At 52.8% G+C, this 23,984-nt stretch overlaps 3 protein-coding genes across 12 annotated transcripts; all 3 read right to left on the bottom strand.

The window, feature by feature from the left end:
- Positions 1 to 320: 320 nt before the first annotated feature.
- On the bottom strand, positions 321 to 1,624 carry LOC109689418 (G-protein coupled receptor 42). The gene has a single exon (XM_020168270.2). The coding sequence runs from the start codon at positions 1,620 to 1,622 to the stop codon at positions 663 to 665; it is 960 nt and encodes a 319-aa protein (XP_020023859.1). The 5' UTR covers positions 1,623 to 1,624; the 3' UTR covers positions 321 to 662.
- A 2,074-nt stretch (positions 1,625 to 3,698) lies between these two features.
- Ffar1 (free fatty acid receptor 1) lies at positions 3,699 to 8,488 on the bottom strand. Its single transcript, XM_074057044.1, has one exon. It carries the CDS (start codon positions 6,916 to 6,918, stop codon positions 6,019 to 6,021), a length of 900 nt encoding a protein of 299 aa, XP_073913145.1. The 5' UTR covers positions 6,919 to 8,488; the 3' UTR covers positions 3,699 to 6,018.
- Positions 8,489 to 8,683: 195 nt separating this feature from the next.
- On the bottom strand, positions 8,684 to 23,299 carry Cd22 (CD22 molecule). 10 transcript variants are annotated; one of them, XM_074057036.1, is made up of 16 exons: positions 23,201 to 23,299; positions 21,058 to 21,113; positions 20,577 to 20,635; positions 19,985 to 20,368; positions 18,464 to 18,751; positions 17,090 to 17,356; positions 16,700 to 16,963; positions 15,803 to 16,060; positions 15,351 to 15,614; positions 14,996 to 15,259; positions 12,918 to 13,014; positions 12,712 to 12,787; positions 12,158 to 12,276; positions 11,649 to 11,733; positions 10,880 to 11,012; positions 8,684 to 8,825 (listed from the first exon to the last, which is right to left on the bottom strand). In XM_074057036.1, exons 3-15 carry the CDS (start codon positions 20,611 to 20,613, stop codon positions 10,881 to 10,883), a joined length of 2,535 nt encoding a protein of 844 aa, XP_073913137.1. In that variant the 5' UTR covers positions 20,614 to 20,635; positions 21,058 to 21,113; positions 23,201 to 23,299; the 3' UTR covers positions 8,684 to 8,825; position 10,880. The 10 variants fall into 10 exon arrangements, 9 of the variants coding, with proteins under 9 accessions (XP_073913137.1, XP_073913143.1, XP_073913136.1 ...); XM_074057035.1 differs by lacking the exon at positions 8,684 to 8,825 and having other exon boundaries at positions 10,275 to 11,012; XM_074057043.1 differs by lacking the exon at positions 8,684 to 8,825 and having other exon boundaries at positions 10,275 to 11,012; positions 19,985 to 20,189; positions 23,201 to 23,219.
- Positions 23,300 to 23,984: the final 685 nt, after the last annotated feature.

The raw sequence follows: 23,984 nt of genomic DNA, 5'->3' as shown, positions 1-23,984 counted from the left end.
GGTAGCAGCAGCTCTGGAGGGCAGATTTCCTCCCTCTTCTTCCCAAGCCTCTGGGCAGCTGCTTCCAGTCCTGCTTCCTGCTCTTAACTCCTCCCTGTCCTTCAGGAAAGCAGCTGCCTACTGGGTGGAGATTCCTTTGCTTCCAGAGCATTCTACTACCCTGACAACTTCCCCGAGCTGATTCCCAGGCTTGCATGAGGATGGGAAAGGAGGGAGGTGAAATCAGGAGTGGGCTTGGGGAGCACATCCTCTGAAAGAACGGATACAGAGGCTGAGCGTGGTGGCAAGTGCCTGTAATCCCAGCTCCACTGGAGGTGTAGGCAGGAGGATCATAATCTAAAGCCAGCCCTGGGCAAAAATCACAAGACCCTATCTGGAAAATAAACTAAAGCAAAAAGAGCTGGAAGTGTGGTTCAGGTGGTAGAGTGCCCACCTAGCCAACTCAGGGACCTGAGTTCAAACCCCGGGACTACCAAAAAAGAAAAAAAGACTCTGGCCCAAGCCACATCAAGCCCCAGTCCACCACTACTCAGTCCTGCCTACCTGGAGCTGGGAACTTCGTTAAGGGCAGTACATCTCTGTACCTGCCGCCCCAGAGGGTCTCACTTGGAGCCCAGGTCACCGGGCCAGCCCTCCTTGAGTCTGAGAGCCCACCCTGTTCTCTAGCTTGGACAGTCCTGCAACCGCTCCTCTCCTCCGCTCTTTCCCTTCAGCTCTGTGCTGGTCTCCTGACTCCACAGGCTCCAGCCCCCCGTCATCCTGCCCAGCAGCTGCTGAAAGTCTGCTTGGAACCTAGACGACGAGAAATAGAAGACCATGGTGTCCACGCAGGAGTTCAAGGTGCTGAGGAGTAGCACGTAGCTCCTCCAGGCCGGGCTTTCTCCCTGGATGTAGCCCACCATTTGGGATACGTTGTAGGGCCCAAAGCACACAAGGAAATTGAGCAGAGTGGCTGCCAGGAGTCCCACCACCCTTCTCCGCCTTCGCCGGCTGGGTCCCTGGCTGAGGAGCCACACCAGGCGGCTGTAGCAATAGCAAGTGATGATCAGGGGTACCCAAAAAAGGACCACGGCCATCTCCAGCCGGACGGGCAGCACAATGGCCAGCTGGTTATCCTGGAATTCCTGGTAGCAGGTCCCATTGGCACCCTGGCTTTCGGAGATGTTCCCAGAAAATTCAGCGACATAGACCACACTGCAGTGGGCACCAGCCAGAAGCCAGCAAATGCCACTGACTAGCCCAGCCTGGGCCACCCTGGGCCGGGTCTTGTACCACAGCGGGTAGGCCACGCTCAGGAAGCGCTCGATGCTCACGGTCGTGAGGAAGAGGGAGCTCAGGTAGATGGTGGTGAAGAAGAGGAAACTGGTCAGGGGACAGAGGATGAAGGGCAGGGACCAGTGCATGCCATTGGCGGCCTCTACCATGCGGAATGGCAGAAACAGCAGCAGGACCAGGTCTGAGATGGTCAGGTTGAGTAAGAGCACATCCATGGCCACGGGGCGGCACCGCAGCTTGCCCACGAAGATCACCAGAGCCATGATGTTTAGGGGTAGCCCCACGAGGAAGGCAAAGAGGTACACGGAGAAGTAGAGCCAGTGAGTCCAGTCCTGCACTGTCCCCATGCTCACAGCCGCTGGAGAGACAGAAGGAGATGGAGGTGGTAGTCTGGGTGTGTGGGGGGGTCTTCCTTCCTGTCTCATCCATCAGCCAGGAGCACTATTACGGCTGCCACCCTCCCACACACACGCATCCTGGGCCAACCCACCAGCCTTCCTGGTTTCTTGGTGCTCCCCTAGTGCAAAAACCTCAGAGATGCAGCCCTCGGCCCCTCGCTCACCTGCTTGCAGGAGAACCTGAGCGCTCTGCCGCACGCCACCTTGCCCGCTCCTCCAGCCCAAGTGCAGAGAGCGATTTATCCGAGAGAAATGATAAAGACCTGGCAGTGCCCGTGACGTCACTGGCTGTGAAACAACCGCACAAAAGATGCCTTGAGCTCTGTTACCAGGGCTGCGGGCCGTATGCAAAAGGCAGAGCAAATTCCACAACGTGGGCCTTGCTCCTGGGGCAGCTCTGGCTGGGCTGCCCGATCACTCCAGGCCCCAGCTGATTCTGTCCTCTCCTCTCTCTCCTTCACTGAAGCTTTGTCCTTTCTCTAGAATGACCCTGTCCAGTTTGCCTGGTGAGGGCAGGAGGTGTGGTGTGGTGACGGAAGGCTGGACCCTGTTTCTTGATAACTTTGTGATTTGGGGCAAGTGACTTCAACTCTGTGTCCCCTGTTCTTGTCTAGAAAGCAGGGATAATTATAGCAACAACCTCATAGCTTAAAACATATTTGTCAAAGGCCTAGAAGGGAGGCTGGCACTGTTCCTGCCATAGCTCTTGTCATGGTGCAGGTGTGTCTCTAGGTGGTGATGATAGGTGATGGAGGTGTCAATGATGGTGGCGGTTGCCTTTTGGTGGGCACATTACCCATCACAGCCACTCTGCTCTTTAGGACATCATTGGTGGATGTCCTGAAATGCTTTTGCCTCATGATGGTAAGTGTCTTTCCTTTAAGTACCAGGGTTCTCTTCAACTTCAGAGACAATATATTTGTTCACTCCAACATGGCCATCAGCAAAAAGCCAGACAACACCAAGTTTTGGCAAAGATGATGAGAAGATGGAGCTCTCATTCAGAGCTGGGGAGAAAGATAACCAGGCATGGTGCTTCATGCCTGTAGTCTCTGCCACTCAGAAAGTGGAGATTGGGAGGATGAAGGCTTGAGGCCAGCCTAGGCAAAAAGTTATTGAGATCCCATTTTGATCAATAAGCCAGATGTGACGGTGCACACCTGTGATCTGAGGTACATGGGAAGCACAGGTGGGAAGGAGGTGGACTAGTGACACGGAAGTAACCCACCATGGGACTGTCACCCCACGTTGAATTCCTCCTCCCCACCCAGCGCCACCCTTGAACATCCCCTCAGTTGTGGATTCCTTTCTAATTGTAAATCCCAAAAGACAAGGGGAGTGTCTTTCCCGGTTCAGACCAGAAGAACAGCACATGCCCAGTACAGGGGAATCTGTCCTCAATCTGACCTCTCAGGGAAGGCCCTCTGCTTAAGACTTCATGAATTTTGGTCGCATCTCATACACACAATTAAAGACCTCGTCAATCAAACATCTCAATCCCCTAGTCCCTCCTTCAGAGACCGCCCAGATTATCCCCTTAAAACATGTTAATTGCCCTTTGAATAAAGATCCGTTCTTCTGTGCCACCTGGGCTGGGCCACCACTTTTCTTTCCCGGTGAGATACATATTCTTTCCTTTCCTTTCAATGAGGCTTTGCTACTGTTTTGCAATTTGTATCTCTGTCCAATTCTCTGCTCAGGAGACACAAGGACCTGAGATCTTCTGAACCAGGGACTCCTTACAGCACACATCCGGTAACAGGAGGATTGTGGTCTGAGGCCTGCCTGGGCAGAGATGTGAGATTCTACCTGAAAAAATAACTATGTAGCAAAAAAAAGTGCTCAAGTGGTAGAGCACCTGCCTACCAAGCGCAAGGCCCTGAGTTCAAATTCCGATCCTAACAAAAAAAGTTAAATATAAATTTACCAGGAAACCCAACATTCTACTATAGGTATTATTTACTAAAGAGAAATGAAGATGAGTGCACAGAAACACTTGCTCACAAATATTCTAAACAGCATTAGTCACAGTTAACCAAAACCCAACAATCCCGCCCCAGAAACCTCACCTGGGGTGGTCCACCTGCAACAAAAAGAAACACCCACCGTACATCCCACCACAGGATGGACGTCTGTCATGCTAAGTGCAACAAGCCAGCCTCGAGAGGCTGCATCTTACATGATCTCATTTACATGAGCCCTCCAGGACAGGCAAATTTTCAGAGACAGAAAGTAGATTAGTGGCTGTCAGGAAGCCAGGGCTGGAACTGAGATGAACCGTAAATACACCGGTGGCGGCAAAATGTCCTGCGACTAGAGTGCTCATCTCAGTAAATTTACTGAGAATTACTGGCCTGGACAACCTAGCATGAGTGAATTTTATGATATGCAAATTATATTTCAATTAAGTCGTTTACAGTATAACTGAGCAAGCAGTTTTTTGGTCACTGTGCTGACATTTAGTGGCTGTGAAGCTGGAGGGAGGCATAAACACAACAGCACTGACTTTCAGGAAATGTTCCAGGCAGAGGGAATGGGGGTGCACAGCAGACCCCCCTGAGGGACTAGGAGAAGGTTTAGGACTTGGGGTGGGGGGAGGAGGCCAGAGCGGATTGTGCAGGTCTTCGGCCCCCCACGAAGGGTCTGGATTCTCCCCTATGTGGGAGGAAGCCCAGGTTACCCAGAGCAGGGGCCCAGCCCCCACCAATTCAGCAGAGCACTGTGGGGCGGGGAGCGGGGTGGCCTGGACTGGAGTTTGGGCTTTTCCTCTCATTCCTGGCTGTTGCTAAGGGTGCAAGGCAGAACTTTACTTAACCTCTCCAGCCTGTCTCTTTCCATATTTATAAAATAAGTAGGGAGGAACTCTCTTGGCAGGGATGTGAGGAACATCAGTGCCTTGTCCCTCTTCTAGAAACGAGTCATCGAATAAAACAAAAGGCCTTGCACTTGTACACATTTAAGCCTGCAAAAATGTCACACCAACCAGCCACGTGGCTACCACTGTGCTCCTATATGTGGGTAGCACTACTGTCGTTAAAAAACAAGTCCAATTCCTTCCTCTGGCCTCATCAGAGCAGATGCCAGGTGTCTGTCTCCTTCTGCCTTTCCCCTCTCATGGGCTGGGATGCCACCCATCACCTCCTTAAAATAGACCACCAAGAGCTGGTGGCGTGGTTCAAATGGTAGAGTGCCTGCTTAGCAAGTGTGAGGCCCCGAGTTCAAACCCCACTATCGCCAAAAATAAATGAATAAATAAATAAATAAGCCACCAATATTAAGTATTAACCTGGCATCCCAAGTTTTTCCAAATGTCCCCTGATGCTTGGGGGGGTCTTACTTGGAAGAATCACTTTCCTTGACTGCCCTGTCCTTGCTGTAAAGTCTTGGGCAAAATGCTGTCTACAAAATAAAGATGATAATACATTGCCTCCTGGACTGCTTCATGCATCATTTTGAGGTAAATTTGGGCAAGGTACACCCTTGTAGGCTAGGAGCACCAGCCCACACCTAGGTGAGCTACTGAAGGAATGTGATTTTTTTCAAATGAAAACAAAATGCTCCCTCCCTTGAAGGCACATGGCTGGGTGAGGAAGAGCCCAAGGTAGAATTTAGTCAGTGTTGACGCCTCCCTGCCTGGCACCGTGTGTGGTGACAACCTGTCCATCTGGCGGTCACCTGAGAGAATCAAAGGGTTGTGTGAGCCAGGTGCAGTGGTACACTCCTGTAGTCCCAGCTACTTGGGAGGTTTAAGCAGGAGAATACCCAGGGAGCCCAGGCCAGCCCCGGTGACACAGCAAGTCGTAGTCCCTTTTAAAAGGTGCGGGATGGGTAAGGATGATATGACAGCAACACTTCTGATAAAGCACTTGATGGTGCCTGTCACGTTATTAGAGACTACATGCTTTGTCACCAGTGCTGTTTGCCCTGCCCCCAGCTTTCTGTGTACAGCTCAAATGCTGCCCCCTTGTGAGTTCAAAATGGCAGCGCCATTATCTTGCCTGCTGTCTCCTCTCTTCAGAAATTAAAAATGCTCTTCCCTGGGAAATGATTTGAGTAGCACTCCTGAAATGTGTCATCATGGTGGTGTTCCCACTGAATTGAAGCAGGCTTCTTCGGCAGCCCACTGGCACACAGGCAGAAGGGATGTGGGGGCAGACCCACCTTCCCCTGTGCCCAGTCCTGGCCTCCACTCTCTCCTCCTCTCCAGCCTCAATCCTGACCATGACAGGCTTCAGGGATAGCCCTAGGCTAGATGGCCCTGCAGTTCTCGTGGGTTCCAGCCACCAGGGACCTGGAGAAGCCACCCAACCCTCCCGTCCCATCCCCCTTCCCCTAGCAGGGGATGCTACTTCTGAGTCGGTCCTCCTGGCGTTCTTGCCACACACACTGTCCCGCGGCCAGGACCTGCTCCCAAGTAGCCAGTCACCAGAGGGTTGAGTACCACACTCCAGGCCCCCGTGATGAGCCCCAGCTTCCTCCAGGGGCCTCCCATGTCTGGGTTCACGAAGCCAGCCACGTTGGAGGCATTGTAGGGTCCCAAGCAGAGCACCAGCGTGAGCAGGGCCCCGCCGGCCACACAGGCCGCTCTTAGCTTCCGCCTGTGGCTCAGGCCTGAGTGGGCCAGTGCCCGGAGGCAGCCCACGTAGCAGAAGGCGGTGATGACCAAAGGTAGAAAGAAGAGCAGGACAGAGAAGCTGAGGCGGGCAGGCCAGGCAGAGGCCGGGTCCCAGGCCTCCAGGCAGACTGGGGAACCATTGACTGGGGTGTTGACCAGGATGCTGGTGGTGTTGTCCAGCCAGCCTCCCGAGGCCTCCAAGCCAAGGACCAGCCCCAGGTGACAGAGGACCAGAGCCCATATGGCCACACACACCCCCCAGGAATAGCATGGCCTCCGGATGGCTTGGTAGCCAAAGGGGAAGGCAGCTCCTAGGTAGCGGCCAGCACTCAGGGCGGCCAGGAAGCCCCCACAGGCGTAGAGCGGGGCAAAGTGGACCAGGATGAAGACAGGGCAGAGTGGGGTTGGCAGAGGCCAGGTCCCCGAGGCCAGGGCCTCCACCGCCTTCAGGGGCAGAGTGAGGGCCAGCAGGAGGTCTGAGCAGCCCAGGTGGAGGGCATAGACCAGGCTGGGAGTGAGGCGGAGCCGTGCGTGGGATGCGGCACCTCGGATGGCCAGCACGTTGAGTGGGAAGCCCAGTGCAAAGGCCGCCACGTAGAGGGCGAAGGAGAGCTGTGGGGGCAGGTCCATGGGGCCGGCCTCCTGTGCTGCACTTGCGACCTGTACTCAGATGGCCCACAGAGAGCAGGTGCTCCTGGATCCCCACCCAAAGCCAGCCGGTGAGACGCTTGAGGATGCTGAGGCCTGCAGAAGGAGGTGACAGCCAGGTATCGGTACAGCCTGGATCTGAAGTGAGGACTTGGAGACTTGGACCTCCAACAGTTGCCTCTTAGAATGCAGAGAGCAAGTGTGGCTTCATGGGCAAAGAGGGCAGATGGGTGGTCCCAGGGAAGTAGAGGCCTCGCGATCCCTGAGACTCTGGGGAGAGAGGGGCAAAGAATCAGAGCAGGGCAGCTTGGAGTGCATACGGTGTACTTGGGAACTGGAGTTAGACGCCCTGAGTTTGCTCCCTGCCCCCCATTCCTTAGTAAGAGCAGCTGCACCCCCAATGAAAAGCCCACAGGGCAGGTGGGGGGATGGAAGGACCCCAAAGCCCAGAGAAGTTGTGGTTTGGATACAAGTTACATCAAGCAAAAGGGTCCCCAAGGGAGAACTCCAAGAGCAAGTGGGGTCCCATCAGCGTAAGGGGGGAGGTGACCTTGACAGGATGTCAGGGAAATCCCTTCTGGGCAGCAGGACTGGGGATCTGGAGACTAATGGCTGGTGAGGAGAGGAGCCACAGAGAGAGGGACTCACCTCTTGGCGCTGCCAGATGTCTCTGAAGCCCAGGTGTCCCCTCCCTGGGCTGCCAGAGGGCACCCAGGATGGGCAGTGAGCCGGAAGGGAGGGAAGGGCGGGGTAGCAGGGCCGTTACCAGAAGCACCAGCAGCTCAAGCAGCTAATGGGGTATTCCAGGCCAGACCACAGAGCTGCTTGCGCACCCCACAGGCAGCTTTTCCCTCCCTCTCCTTGCCCTTCCCTCTCCTTGCCCCTCCCTCTCCTTGCCCCTCTACCTACTTCCCCAACAGTGGGGTTTTAACTATTTAACTTTTTTACTAGTGTATATTAAGTGTAAAAAATGATGGGTTTCATCATGACATTCGTCCCCATTGCCATCTCTTGTCCCCTTCCTCCTTTCCCCCTGGCTTCCTTCTGCTTCCCAAATAGGCGGAGACGAAAAGGAAAGGGAGACAGGCAAGTCTCACGTGGCTGGCATTGGAGAAGCCAGGCTGTGGTTTCAGCTCCGCCTCTCTCTGGGTGGCATAGATGTCCAGGCCAGCTCTTCCCTGGTGCACTTGGGTGGGGACATCTGACTGTTCTTACTGGGGACAATTGAAGTCTCCAGGGGGTTGTTCAGTTTTTTCTCTCTCTCTCTTTCTCTCTCTCTCTCTCTCTCTCTCTCTCTCTCTCTCTCTCTCGTGGGTGCGCGCGCACACACCTTACATAGCCTCTCACCTTCCATCCTCTGTTTCCTTGGAGGTGTTTTGGGCACCAGACCTCTCTGTCCTTCCCAATTCCAAGTTGTACTGTGGTAAGGGTCTCATAAGAGCTTGAGGGGAGACATGGGGTCTTCGCCATCTCTGCTTTGGCCCCACCTGCCTGCGAACTTGGGGTCCCAGCTGTGTCACATCCGCAGAGGGTCTTCTTTGATTCCTCTGTTCCAACCCGCACCTCCCCTGCCCTGAATGTATCTTGCCCTGTGCTAACTCAGAGCGCCCTGCCACTGTGACGCCATGTCTGTGGCAGTTCTGCCAGATGCTGGCCTTGTGAGGGCAGAGAGTCCATCTGCTTTGTTCACTGCGGTGCAGGCTGCTCAGTAGGTGCTCTGGGCCCCAAGGGGACGGCTCCATCTGGGGCAGGGTGGAGGACCACTTGTGCTCTGGAGTCCCTGGCCTCCAAGCTTCCTGGTCACCTGCTTTTTACGCCTCGGCGATACTGTTGACTTCCACATCTCGTGGTCAATGGGTCATGAAGGAGCTCTAAGTCAGCAGCTGGCCCTGGGGACAGGATGGGAAGGCACCTGATGGTTGCCAGGGAGCCTGAGCCAGGCCTCATCAGGCTTCAGCTCCCTCAAGAGGACCCTGCCCTATAAACCTTTGGAGACCCTAGACTGGACTAGAGAGCCCTGTGCCACCGGTATTATGTCTTATCTTTTCTGCAACTGGCTGTGTGCTGAATGAATTCTAGAGCTCGGTACACGTTTGCTTCATACGTGAATGAATGAATGAATGAATGAACGAATGAACAGATGGATGACACTGGACCTTGTCTGGGGTACAAAAAGCCCAACACCCTCTTCACATTTAAACTGTTCTCCAAGTCTTTCCATCCTTCAAAGGAGTTAATTTCACAAGAAATCAAATTGGGGACCAAGATGGGGAAATCAATACCTCATTCTGAATTCCAAGAATTCTGGTATTGAGCAGAGATGTGGAGAGAGGGCTGGAAAAGAAGGTGGCACTTTGGGGAACCACATGTGCCAGGAATTATAGGTTCCTCACCTTGCTGACTGGCTAACCACATGTTGCTGCCTCTGAGCAGAAGGGGCTGAGCAGGTGGCTGGGCAGGGAAAGCTCACAACAGAAGTGGGGAGGGGCCTGGCCCTGCAAGGTGTAAAGTCTCAATCAGAACATGCTAGGGAGAGAGTGGGGTAACAGAGAATGACACCAGAGCTGTGGGCTTTCGAGAACTTTCAGCAGCTGTGGGTTGTGAAAAAACTCAGTAGGGCTCCTTTTGAGAATAGCTATGAGTAACGAATCAGCTTCCCTTTTCATTTTTCTTTTTTTTTTGTTAGTAAAAGATAGGAACTGGGGGTTTGAGAATCTTTTGGCTTCAGTGCTAGGCCTCTTAATGTGACTCCACTGTATATAAGATTAGACCTCACTTCCTATTTTGAGCCACCTGCATGGTATTGTGTGGCAACTCTGTCTCCCAGACACAGAAAACGAAGCTCAAACTCTGTCTGAGATTACTCAGCCGGGTTCAGCAGAAGAATCAAGAGTCAAACTCCTTTGGCCAGGTGTGGTGACTCATGACTGTAATCCCAGCTACTCAGGAGGTGAGATAGGAGCTCGGAGGTTCAAGGATAGCCCAAGAAGAGGTGAGCAAGGCTTTGTCTCAAAAACAAGCTGGATGTGGTGGTGTTCATCGTTATCCCAGCTACTCAGGATGCAGTGGTAGGAAGATCACCGTCCAGTCCACCCTGAGCCAAATGTGAGAAGCTATCTGAAAAACTCACTAAAAGCAAAGAGGCTGGAGATGTGGTTCAAATAGAGTGCCTGCCTAGATTCTGAGTTCAAATCCCAGGACTGGAAAAGAAAAATGATTCAAATCCCTGCTTGCCACCTTTTCCCAGCAAGACGACCAGGCCCTCAAATCTTCTGACTTGATCACACGGTCACCATGTCCCAGGCACCCCCATGCCTCCCCACTGCCCCATCCCACTCAGTTCTACAGACAGCAAAGAGTTCTGGTTCTTGGAAGTGGCATCTGTGCCATTTTTATTGTGCAGCCCTTGTCTACCTCATGTCAGTCTATCTGCTCCTCCTCAGAACCCCGAGAGTGGGAGCCACCGCAAGGTTACCGTCTCCATGGAGGGCCTAGCTTGCTTGTTAGACATGTTTGTAGGGGAGAAGCCAGCTGGGGACAGTGCCTCTTTCTGCCTCATTTCTGTCCTTCCCTGGGGACTTCCCTCAGGGTTAGAAATTGGGCAGAGGCCTGGTGAGTGGAAGTGAGGGGGGTCAAAGAGACAGGGAAGGGAAGAAGAATGTTAGTGACAAGCTGATCTCAGCAAGGACATATCCAGCTGGGGTCAGGCTTGCGTGGGAGTGGATGGTGGCAGGTGGCTGGGGTTGGGGAGCAGGAGGAACTGTACAACATGGGGTCGGGGTTACCAGTGCTGAGAAGGAGGGCTGGCTGGGGCCGGGCACAGCGATTGCATGTGTGCACATGTGCAGGGAGAAGGCCCTGCTGAACTGTAGCAGCTGGGGAAAGCTCTAGAACTTTCTGGGCCCCTTTGGCTCTGGGAGTGTCCACCACCACTTGTTCCAACCTCATTGCTTGAGGGTCACATATTCTACGTCTTCCTGCATCCGGCGCCGTTTTCCAGCCCCAAACTGAACCAGCTCTGAGTAATGAATTCCTTCATCCTCTGGGCAACTTGGAGTCACGTTCTCGTAGTCACCCTGAGAAAGTCACACCGTGTTAAGTCTGGCCTGATGACAGCCAGCACTGCCACTGGTTCTCCCAGCTTTCTCTTGGATATTCCACCTGGAGGTCTAGAAGGCCCAAGCAGGGTCCTCTAGTCCAGATTGCTGCTGTGCTCGGCCCCTCAGCCATGGGGGTGCCTTGCCCTGGCCTCTAACTCTGCTCTGCCTGAGCCGCTGCTATCATTTAACTCTGTCCCCCAAATTTTATGTGTTGGAAACCTCATCCTCAAAACCCTATGTTCATGGTATTTGGAGGTGGGCCCCTTGGGAGGTGGTTGGGTTAAAGAATAATGGGTTATCAAGGTGCAGCTTTTGTTATAAAATTGAGCACACTCTGGCATGTGCCCCCTCCCCATGTGACATCCTGTGTTACCTCGGGACTCTGCAGCAAGATGGCCCTTGATGCTGGACCTCCAAAATCAACCATGAGTCAAAGTAAACCTCTTTTCTTTATAAACTACCAGTATCGGGTATTTAGTTACGGCCACAGACAACAGACTAAGACAACAGTCTTCCCAGCCAATGCTCACACTGATGTCTACCCAAGTCAGTCTCATACAGGGCTGAAGACAGGCCCTGGTCCCCCAACCTTCCACAGCCCTGCATTCTTACCACGAGTTGCTTCTGCACCACTGAATAAGTGACTGTGTCATCGTTGTTTGGGACATGACCTTGTGTTTCTGAAGTTCCCACATCTCTGGAAGAGATAGCAGATGAATGGCCACACATGGAGGGTTTCCCATGAACTCTCCTCCCAACTCCCTCGTCCCCCAGCGGCCACCCCTACCTCAGCCCCCGATTGGGAAAACAACTCTGTCCGTCATGCTCAGAGGCACAGAAGGAACTAAATAAAAATGTGCTGAATGTGTGTCTATGTGTGTGTGCTCATGCGTGCTGTGACCACACCTTGGCCTGGGTGACAAAGGCTGGCTCTTGGCACACGTGCCCCTGGCTTGAACAGGCCTTGTTTTGGGGACGGTCACTTACCCGAAGGATTGTTATGGTTCAGGAATGAGGTAATGAGTATATGGCAGTGCCTGGCATGGCCTGGCACAAAGACGGCAGAAGGGACACCAGCGTTCCCTCCCCCATCCCTCCCGGGACACAGGTGCTCTCAGTACCCAGCTCTTGGAGCATCAGTCTCGGAAAAGCGCAAGGCAGCGTAGCTCACGCCATCGTCCATCAGCGGGTTGTGGCAGCCCAGGGAGCGGGGGCCTTCTGAGAGGGGGATCCTTCTAACCTGGAGGAGGCAAGGTTGCAGCACTGATCTCCCATTCCCTTCCTGGCCTGATGCCCTGGATCTCCCCAGAGGACTGTGAGTGTGTGCGCCAGGGTCTCTCTGTGTAACCCAGGTTGGCCTTGAACTCGTGATACTGCCTCAGCCTCCCGAGTCCTGGGATTACAGCGATGGCTGCCACACCCAGCCTCAGAAGATGTCTACCACTTTCTTCACCTACGTTCTTCACTTGGCGTCAAAGGCTACTCTACATTTTGTGGTCCTCCCTTAGAACTGGGACTTGAAAAACTCAGGGCCTCACACTGGCTGGCTAGGCAGGTGCTCTGCTACTTGAGCCTAATTTGCTTTTTGGATGGGGTCTTCTGAACTGCCTCCCCCCCAACACGGGCCTCCATCTCTGCCTTCTGAGTTGCCGGGTTAGAGGCCTCCACACCCTACCTTTTTATTGCTCACAAAGAAGCTCTGACCACTGGAATTTTCCTGAAGCCCCTGCTGGCTCTGTGTCCTCTTCCATCTGGGAACAAAGACTCCGTGAGGGTGGGGGAATGGGAACAGGACCCTGCAGATCCAGGCTTGGAAGCAGTGACTGGAGGCCAGATTAGGCCAGTGAGGGGGAGGGAGCGGGGGCAGCAGGAGGATCTCACTTGCGCCGAAGTTTCACCCCCCAGATGGTCAAGATGAGGACAGCCATGCAGACCCCGAGTCCCAAGGCGGCTCGCCTGCCGATGGTCTCCGGGCTATCTGGTGGAGAAAGGAGACACGGGTGCCTGTGCATTTCTCCTCCCCAAATGGGAGAGTGGTGCAGAGAGCAAGAAGGGGCCCTGCCCTGGGGACCTCCCATGACAAAGAAAGAGCCAAGTCTTTCCCCAAGGCAGGAGCTTTTTCAACAGGCTCAGCCCAAGGATAGCCTGTTACCCTCACCCTCAGAGCACTTTAGCCAGACTCTCAGAACTTAAAATGCACCCATTCTTGGACCTGGTGCCTCCACGTAGGAATTTATAGTGCACTTGTCCTTGCAAGAGACCACACACTTCCACCCTGCTGAGGGCACTGGGGAGATGAGAGGGCAGTGTTCAATCATTCAGGGCACAATAGGTAGGCCTTTGAAAATATGTAGGCCCATGCCCAGCATGGTGGCTCATTTCTGTAATCCCAGCTACTCAGGAAGTAGCCATTAGGAGGATTGAGGTTGGAGGTCACCCTGGGCAAAAAATTTGAGACCCCATTTTAATCAATAAAAGTTGGGTATGGTGGCACACACCTGTTGCTCCAGATAGGCATAAATATGATTGCAGTCCAGGAGGACCAGGGCATAAAGAAAGACTTTACCTCGAAAAAAACCCAAAGCAGCTTGGCTCTGGTGGCTCATGCCTGCAATCCTAGCTGCTTGGGAGGTTAAAATTGAGAGGATCATGACTCAAGACCAGCCCAGGCAAACAGTTCTTGAGGCCCCCATCTCCAAAATAACGAGAGGAAAAATGGACCTGTGGCTCAAGTGGTTGAAGGTCTGCTTTGCAACCGCAAAGCCCTGAGTTCAAACCCCAGCCACACCAAAAAAAAATAAGGATAATAACCAAAGGAGTGGGGATGTGGCTCAAGTGCACTTGCTAGAGCTGCCTAGCAAGTGCAAGGTACTGAGTTCAAATCCCAGTACCACCAGAACAAAACAAACCACGCTAAGAAATGAAGCAGGTGCTAGGTGTCTACAAAGTCGAGTCCCAGAGCACAAATATAAAGTGTCGGTTACATTTCCCATGACTGGACCAGGGTGTTTCCTTTAGCTTCGGGCTCTATGTGTCAAGAATCTAAATTTGAAGCCACGGCTTCAGTCATTAATGTGAAAAAGTACAATAAATTAATAATCTTCAGACACCAGATGTGCAGAGATGCTGAATGATCTCTAAAGCTGGATGCATGCCCATAATCCCAGCATTTGGGAGAATCAGGCAGGAAGGAGGATTGTGAGTTCCAGACCAACCTGGGTTACATAGTGAGACCCTGTCTCAAAAAAAAGAAAGAAAAAACAAAACAAACTCTCCAAGCCTTCTGATGACACAGTAAAAAGCAAAGTCCAGAGCAAAGTGTGTAGCCAGGAGGTGCTGATGGGCACGTGGCTACATGTATGTATCACGCATGTTAGAATAACTTGCGGGAAGAGGTGACAAGCCACTGGAAGTGGGGGCCTCCAGGGAAGGGACCGGAGATCTCAGAGGTCCACAGTGAGGGTGTCTATCTTTTCACTATTTACGTTTTGTTTTTTGTTTTTTGGTGGCCCTGGGGTTTGAACTCAGGGCCTCACACTTGCCAAGCAAGCGCTCTGCCACTTTGCTTAAAATTTTTTTCCATGCATTGGTCTTATCTTACTGAAAAACATGAAGGTCTCAAAAGATAAAAATAAGATGAGGCAGAGGGAGAGGGAGGGAGAAAGGAAGGGAGAGGGGTAGAGCGAGAGTCTCAGGAGGAACTTGGGGGCATCTGGAAGGTAGGCCCAGCAGACAGAAGCAGGAGAGTGACAGCAGATCAGGCAGTCACAGACAGGGGCACTGACAGCGACAGGCTATGGAGCAGGAGGGGTGGACAGGCTGGGTTGGCCCATGGGGGCAGACAGGGGAGATGTAGGGCATGGGGTAGGAGGAGCTGTGGCTTGGCCAGCATGGCCCTGGGGGGAACCCGCAGGATAGCCAGGCCAGAAGGGAGGCTGGGAGGAGAGGGAAGGGCTTACAGTAGACAGAGAGGGTGCTGGGCAGCGACCTGCCCATGCCTAGCCGGTTGGCCCCCTGGCACCAGTAGGAGCCTGAGTGCTTGACCTTCACGTGCTCCAGTCTGAGCGTCTGCCCCATGTGCTGGAGGTCATGGTTATTCCAGTCGAACCAGTAGTACTGCCTGACTGGAGGGTTGGCATCACTCTCACAAGTCAGGGTTGCACTCCTCCCCTCCATCACTCCGCCTTCCGGGCTAATGGACACACGCAGCCTCCGGGGTGCATCTGCAAGGGGAAACCAAGTCAGGGCTCCGGTGCCGATCACCTGCCACCTGCTGTTTTATGCTGTCAACCTCCAGCTCCTTGGAGCACTCACACAACACTTGGAGCCTCAAGGCCTTGGATGAGGTCTGTCCTATGGAGTTTCTGACCATGCAGCTGTAATTCCCGGAGTCTTCGGGGGAGATGGAGATGAGCTCCAGTTCTCTTCCTTCTTGTAGAAGACTTCCATTTTTCTTCCAGAAGAAGTGCACTTCTGAGGGGTGGCTCTTGGAGAAATCACATCGGAGGAGGACTCGGTGCCCAGCATGAATCTCTGACTGAGGACTGATCTGTAGGACCCTCACATCCTTGGGGGCATCTGTGGGACCAGGGCCTCAGGTGACTTCTTGTCCTCTTGCCCTCTTGCCACCCCCCAGGTCTTTCTGTCCCCTTGCCCCACCTTCCCTCAATTCTCTGTTGAAGACTGTGACCTAGGCCTGTCTCCTCACCCTTTGATCGTCAGATCCCAAAGAGGCCACCTGCTGGGTCCCCCTGCCCATCACTCACACTGGACATCCAGGCTGACAGGAGAAGACGATGAACACCACTGGTTACAGGCTGCACAGCTGATGGGCATGGCATTCCAGGCGACCCTCTGAATCCTCAGCACCCCAGATGTCAGCTCACTCCAGGAGTCCTGAGGGCTCCACTTGTACCGGGTGACACTGGGGTTACTAGAGTTGAAGCTACAGGACAGGGTCACGCTGTCTCCTTCTCGAATCGGTGTGGCATTTTGAATCATCACAGTCACCTCCTTGGGGGCATCTGGGAGTAGACCAGAGAGGTAAGTAAAGCAAGGCTGGTTTTCACAATGTCTTTTTCCTTCCTGCTTCCTCTCCCTGTGCCCCCCACCTGTCCCTGCAGTCACATGTTCCTGAGTTAATCCAGGTGGGCTTCCCTCTTGCATCTGTGGCCATCTGGCCCCACTGTGGTTTAAGGGAAGGAGGGTCAGTCAAGCTGGAGCACAGCTCTGGAGCCAGATGTGCAGGGTTTGGACAACCCTGTCCACACACCGGCCACCTCAGAGTCTAAGGATCAAACCTATGGATTCTTTCTGTCCTGGGATCAAGGCAGTGACAAGAGTCACTGTGCTAAGGAAGGTCTGGCAGTGGACAGGTAAGGAGACATTTGCCCTAGTCCTTGAAACTTCTAGGACTTCTTTATGGACTCAGCCACTGCTCAACATCTTGTAATTCATTCATTCATTCAACAAACATCAACTGAATATCCACCATGATCCAGGCTCTGGGCTAGGTGCAGCAAAGCCGCAGAAGGTCATGTGTTAGGAGATCCTGTTATGTCTGTGCTTAGTCCTAGGACCCGGGGATCCCCTGCACCCTATCTGCCTTCCTTCCGCTATTTCCTGCTTCTCCCTCAAGAACCACAGATACTATGACTGCTCACATTGGACGTCCAGCGTGGCCTCGTCGCCAATATGTCCTTGACCAAGCTTGTTTTCTGCCAAGCAGGCGTAACTCCCAGCATCCGAGAGGTGGACATTGGGGATCTGGAATTTCTCTTGTGTTGTTCCCGACATTTCTTTCCCGTTGTGATACCAGGTGTAGTTGCTGGCAGGAGGACTAGCCAGTGATACGCAGATGAGCTCCACTGCTTTTCCCTCCTTAGCAGGTGACGGGTGGATCTGAACCTTGGACGGTTCAGGAACATCTGGAAGAAGCAGAGGCAAGTGCGGAGGTGAGGACCCCTGAGCAAGCATCCACGAGAGCCCCCCCTTGTCTCCTCCTGAAGACCGTGCTAAGTCCCTGCCCCCCGGCCAGCTGTGAGGGTGCTCACAGAGCACTTGGAGGTTCACTTCTTGAGACAGTCCTTTGCCCACATCGTTGGAGGCCTGACAGCTGTACTTCCCACTCATGTGCCTGTCCACTGTGGGCAGAGTCAGCGTGAGCGTCTTCTGCTCCTTCAGGGGAGTACTGTCCTTGAGCCAGGAAAAAGTCTTGTACTCTGGGTTGCTGCTGGTGACCTGGCATGTCATGGTCACAGACTCCCCTTCTATGACAGTGGCATCACTGGGACTGACCTCGATCTTCAACTTCGGAGTGTCTGGAGGAACAGATAGCAGTTGGGGAGGGGATGGGAAATCTCAGCAGTGGTGCTTTTATTAGGTGAGGTCACAGCCTCCTCACTCGTGTCTCTGCTCCCCACTTCTCATGTCCCCTACCTCTGGTCTCTTCAGCAGGCAGCAGAATTCTTAATATTGTCCATCAGAACTCGTCTGCTCCTGCTTAAAGCTCTGTCCCTAGCGTCCCATCCCTCGACTTCCTCCCTCTCTTACTTCTTGGCCCTCGGAGGCTATGAACTTTGCTGTCACAGGCACAGAGTTCTCACTTCAAAGTCTTCGGATTTGCTCTAATTTCTCCCTGGATCCAGGTCTTACCTCCACTCATGTCAGCCTGTGAGAAGTCTCCACTCATCCCCCCGCCCTCACCCTGCCTTCTTTTCTTCTTTTTAAAATTAATTTATCTGTTCTTAATACACTTATCACTACCTGCAGTTATGTTCTGTATATTTTGCCCACCCTCCAGGTGGGCAAAATTTGGCTTACTGCTGAGTCCTGCACCCACACTGGTAGCCGCAACGAGCCTGGTATCTCTCCAGTAGGCTCACAGAAAATATTCATTGAATGAATGAATGAGACACAAAACACTGATGTGAAAACTTCCCCTCAAGAGGAAACAAAGAAAACTAACCAGGTGATCCCAAGAGCAGGCCAGGCATTGAGGAGAGATTGTTTACTTTTTTTCTTTTGTGCTGCTAGGAATTGAACCCAGGGCCTATGCAAGCACTGTGCCACTGAGCTACATCTCCAATCCATGGTTTCTTGAGATAGCCAAGGTTGGTCTTGAACTCTAGATCATTTTGCCTCAGCCTCCTGAGTGCTGGGATTACAGGCATGCACCATCCCACCCAGCTTACATTGTTTCATTCTGTTAGACCAAAGGTGGAGGCTGAGATGAATCTGTGTCCTGAAATCCCAGGGCTGACAGGGTAGATGGCAGGAGAGCCTGGGCCCTTTGCAGTGGCTGGCAACTAATACCAGACTAGTTACTCATCTAGACAGGGCCTTCTTCCCCTTGGTAGGGCCCAGTGGGGACTGGGGAGAAGGTGACAAGGACGGTGTCCTTCCCATCGGACACCGGAGAGACTCACACTGCACGTGCAGCTGCACCGTTTCCTCAGAGAGCACGGCAGTGGAATTCGTGGCCTGGCAGGTCAGGTTACTCCCGTGGTCAGTCCACTGTGGTTGGAAGGTGAGATGGCTGTAGGTTCGGACGTTCTCAATGGAAAGCGAGGTGGAGTTACTAGTGGACCCCTTCAGGGACCACTGTAAATGGACGGGGTACCCAAAGCAGGCAAAATCCAGCGAGCAGGTCAGCGTGATGCTCTGGGATTCCAAAATCTCTTGAGGAATCTGGATGCGAGGTGGAAGAGGGGTCTCTGCAAAGAGCAGGGAGGAGCTGGAGACCTGGGCGCTGGGACCCATCCCAGCCTTCCACACCTGGTCCCAAGTAGCCCCCAGAGGAGTCCCCTGCTAGGTCACTCTGCCTCTCTGCTCAGGTGAGATGACATCTGAGAGGTCCTGGCAACAGGAAGCTTCCCTGGAAATCGTATTTGACACTTCCTCGTGTTTGCTTCCTACTGGTCTCAGGATGTCCTCTGCGACCACCCCTGGGTGATTTTGACCAGGTATTGCTAGCATTGAAGACACCTTTGGCCTGGCTCAGTGGCTCACGCCTGTAATCTAACTACTCAGGAGACAGAGATCAGGAGGATCACGGTTCAAAGCCAGCCCAGGCAAATAATGCATGAGACCCTATCTCAAAAACACCTATCACAAAAATAAGGCTGGTGGAGTGGCTCAAAGTGTAGGTCCTGAGTTCAAACCCCAGTACCACAAAAAGAGAGAGAGAGAGAGAGAGAGACCTTTGATGAGTTACTTGTATTTGTTTATGGCCTCAATCTCGGAGAAACCTGATCCAGCACCCCTTTAAGCAGGGTGGGCGGGGAGGCAGGGCTGTCCCCCACGGTAGACCCCCCTTGACTGTGGCTTCTGGAGGGGCGTTTCCCACCCCAAACACAGAACTGCTCGGCACTGAGCACCGAAGAAACAGGCCGTGGATGGATTAAACACCTGACCACATTTGGCGGTCATATCCACACTAGACTTGGTCACCAACATCAACACACTGGAAGATGTCACTCAAAAATCTAGATCTTACGAGTTGAGTGCTGGTGGCTCATTCCTATAATCCCAGCTACTCAAGAGGCAGAAATCAGGAGGATCAAGGTTCAAAGTCAGCCCAGGAAAATAGTTCTGCAAGACCCTATCTTGAAAAAACCCTTCGCAAAAAAGGGCTGGTGGAGTGGCTCAAGGTGTAGACTCTGAGTTCGAGCCCCAGTACTGCAAAAATAAATAAATGATAAAAAAAGGTTTTTACCTTTTCTTATAAGGTCACAAGATTGGGCAAACTAAACCCTGGGTTCCGGAAGGGCAGAAGCTGAGGGGTGGGGTGTGCCTGAGGTGGGCATCGGGCCACAGCCCCATCTTCTACTCTCCCTGTCCCTTTCCAGCTAGCACTCCCACCTGGCCTCTGCAGGTAGCTAAGTATTTCCCACCTCTCTCCTTCCTCCCCCATCAATGGCAGGAGACTCCATTCCCCAGGGCCTTACTGGAGACATTGAGGTGAATCTCCTCCATCCATTTGTCCTTTTCTGATATCATCCTCAGCCCCAGCTTGCCACTGTCTTGGACGTGCACTGGGTCGATTTTCAGGGTACAGTTTCTTTCTCTGTCTCCCAGGAACTGTGTCCTTCCCAGCTGAGGAGGGAACTCGCCAGGCTTTGTGTTATTATAGAGGACAGTCCCCTTGAAGTCCTTGATGGTGTCATCGTACACATAATTGTGGAACAGGATGAGATTTTTCAGGGACCCCTTGTACCTTGGGACTGAGTACTGACAGGGAATCCAGATGCAGGCCCCCTCCCAGGCGTAGAGGGTTTGAGGATGGTCAAGCTCCCAATTCTTTGAGGGATAGGCAGCCAGGTACTCTGAAACTCATGACAGTGATGAGAAAGCCCTACTGAGAATCGCATGAGAGACGGAGTAACAGGCAGAGGAGCGAGCCAGGGAGAACTGCACATCCGATGCCGAATGCACACTGCCACCCACCTCATGTGTCCTCTTCTCCTCCCCAGGTCTATCCTTCTCCAGTGCCCACGGACACCCCAAAATCCAGGTACCTACTTGGGCCACAATCCTTACCCAGAAGCAGGAGGAGCCAGAGGTGGAGGACACACATGGTGTCGTGCCTGGACAGGACCCTGAGCAGGAAGAGTTTGTCATCTGGTCACTTACCTCTTGCTCACCCACTGAGCTCTGGCGCCTTTCTTCTGCTCTTGGGGACATGTCTGGTTGCATGGTGAGGATGTGGAATTTGGGATGCTCCTGGAAACTTCTCTCAACCCGTGTGCTTCTTCATCCTAAGAGCTTCCTTCCCTTCTTTTTCCTACTCCCTCCCTCTCGTCCTTCCATTCATTCATTCTCCCACCTGTCATTTTCTACTATTTCCCACCCAGCTCCCAGGCTCTGAGTGGTAGTGTGGTCTGGCATACACCAGACCACTGTGTGCCTTGAACACCAAGCACTGGGTAACAAGGAGTTTGCCCCGGGGGAGACATGGTGATTTGGAAAATCAGGGTCATTCTAAATCTACTAATGAAAGGCTGATCGTGGTGGCTCATACCTGTAATCCCAGCTATTTGGTAGACAGAGATTGGAGGAGCAAGGTCTGAGGCCAGCCTAGGTAAAAGTGAGAGACCCTATCTGGAAAACAAGCTAAAGCAAAAAGGGCTGGTGGAGTGGGTCAAGTCAAGTGGTAGAGCTTAAGTCCTTGAGTTCAAACCCCAGCACCACAAAAACAAATAAGTATATAAGTAAATAAAACCAATAATGAAGTATGATGCCAGGAGTGCGTTTAGAAGGAGCTGGGCTGGCAAAGTGACTCAAGTGATAGAGCACCTGCCAACAAACAGAAGGCCTTGAGTTCAAACCCCAGTACCACCAAAAAAGAATTTAGAGGGAGCTGGAAGATCTTAGGAGAATGTGGCCCAAAGGACTGAGGAGGAAGCATCAACCAGGTGGGAACAAAGGTCATGCCTTGTCTAAAGGTGGGGACTGTCTCAGTTCCAGCCTGTTGTTGCCAAGTGGGAATGTGGGCCTTACACTGTCTGATTATCCATGGAGTTTTTTGTTTGTTTTTTGGCAGCAGTGGGGTTTGAACTCAGAGCCTCATGCTCTCTAGGCAGGCGGTTTACCACCTGAGCCACTCCACCAGCCCACCATGGTTTTAATAGAAGGACGAAACCATATTTACATGTGAAATGTCTCGCTTTAAAAAACAATATGAGATGGGGGACAATTGCTAACCAAAGTACATTGTAAGTAGATATGGAAATGTCACAGTGAACCCTTATGTACAACTAAGATGTGCTGATAAAAATGTTAAAAAAAATACGCCAGGAGTGATGGCACACACCTGTAATCCCAGCACTCAGGAAGCTGAAGCAGGAAGATCACCAGTTCAAGGCCAGCCTGGGCTACATATTATTTTGAGACATAACTTGTCTCAAAATCAAAAGAATACACAAATACACGCTGCTAGTCTAACAGAATCTATCCATGGGCTGAAGGCAGCCCAGGGCCACCAACTTGCAACTGATACCTGTCTCTTAGTGCAGTGAGCTCACCTTTCACCTTCCTATACTTCTACAGAGAGTTAAACTTAACAGTTATAACCTCAGAGCTGGCCCCCCGGGGAGCCGGCAGGATGTGCCAATAGAGTGTGACTCCGGTGTCAGCGGGGGGGGGGGGGGGGGGGGACCCAAGACCCTTCCACCCACCTGCTGTGCATCGCATCAGTGCCCTGCTCTCTGCCTGTTTGTCACCTCATGCAGGGCCCAGGCAGAGGGCTGCTGGGGGCCTGGTACCAGGTGTGGGGAAAGCCAAGCCACTAGCTGAAAGCAGGAGGGCTCCTGTTCCCAGGTGTTGGGCTGGCTTAGCCTGGGCAGGGACCATGAGCTGAAGCAGGGTCACGTCTTCCCAGGCAGAGCTGACCTCAGCTCCGTAGGTCCAAGTAGTGTTTGCACAAAAACATCTTCAAGGTCACAGCCACTTGGGAAAAGCTGGTTTAAAAAGTTAAACAAGATTCTGCATTGTGGGACCTTTCAACCTTTTCAATGAGCTCTGCCTGCAAGACACATCTCCAGCACGGGGCTAGAGTAAAGGACATCACCCAGACTTCTCTGGCCATGGGATCTATTTTGCCTGCTCTTCCAAAGGCTTTGCAGAGTTGCAGGGTTGATGTTCTGAGGGACAGCTTTGAGCTCCCCTCACCCCTGCCCGGGGCAGCATTCACTAGCCACATCCCAGCAGAACCTGGGACATCCCAGAGCAGAGCTGCACACCACCCGGGAGCTCGGGGCAGTCTCGGGAACACAGACAGGGGGACCAGGGCCTGGGAATTGTAAGGCTGAGGAGGTCTGGTGGGGTGTGGAGGCCACAGACATTAGGCACAAAGGCCCAGGACAGAGACACGCTGTCCAGAGCATGGCCTGTGTACCAGTGTGCAGGGCCTTGGAGCCAGCTTCCCCGACTCCACTATTCCTTCTGGGCAGCCAATGGCTCACCACACTCTCAGAAGGCTCCCACGCCTGGCCATGGGGTGTTCACAAACAGGAGCCTGTGTACACCCTGTTGTAATGCAGGCAAGAGGGAGAAAGGGAAGGCTCGGCTTTGCTTCCAGCTCTGGGTGTTGTGCCGGCTCATAGTGACCACTCCATACTTGCTTGCTGAATGAAGAAAAAAAAAAAAAAACAAATGGCATTTACCTGTTTCCTCGTGTCTTCCCTTGTCAGGGTCCCCAGCAGTGTCTGAGAGTGAAACGGGAAGAAGAGTGAGAGCTCTAGTGACTGCTTTTTTTTCACTGTTCTTAACCACACCCCTGCCTCTCTGTGGCTCTGAGGTAACCAAGAGGCATTGTGAGCTGGGGAACGGGAAAGAGGCAGAGGAGGGGATGTAGGTCTGGAGTCACTTTGGAAGGCGCACTTGACTGTGATCAGGTCTTAGGTTCAGAACATGCATTTTCTCTATTGCATTAATTTCTGGGGTGGCTGTGCACATCCCCCCTCTACCCAGCTCTCAGGAAATGCTACTGACTCAAGCCAGGCCTAGAGCTGCTGGCCTGCTGGGAAAGGAACAACTGAAGGTATTTGCAGTTTGGTGACACCATCTAGTGACTATCATCCCCACTGCTTCCAGTTCTAGGCAGAAACAGTGGGGCTCTGACCCCGGGGCTGAGGGAAGTGCACGAGGACTTCAGGAAGGAAGAATTATGGGATAGGAAAGTCTCAAGACTGGAGCTCATTACTTTTATCAGTCACTGAGCGTCTTTGGAGCAGAACAAGGCAGGCACCTAAGCCGTGCAAAATCCTAAGGAAAAGACAGGAGTCTCTGAGAACTTCTTCATCAGACATTACTGCACCAAAGGGCAGCTGGCCATAGAGGCGGAGTCAGAAAGAGTGGTGATATTCTGGGAAGATAGGGTAGATGCACAGTCACCTCTCAGTGGCCATGGTGTTATGATTTGAATCAGAAATGTCCCCCACAGCTATC

Source organism: Castor canadensis, chromosome 16 (assembly GCF_047511655.1).
Source record: "Castor canadensis chromosome 16, mCasCan1.hap1v2, whole genome shotgun sequence".
Lineage (NCBI taxonomy): Eukaryota > Metazoa > Chordata > Mammalia > Rodentia > Castoridae > Castor > Castor canadensis.
The sequence above is the reverse complement of the archived record's forward strand: the minus strand, read 5'-3'. Positions and strand labels throughout refer to the sequence as shown.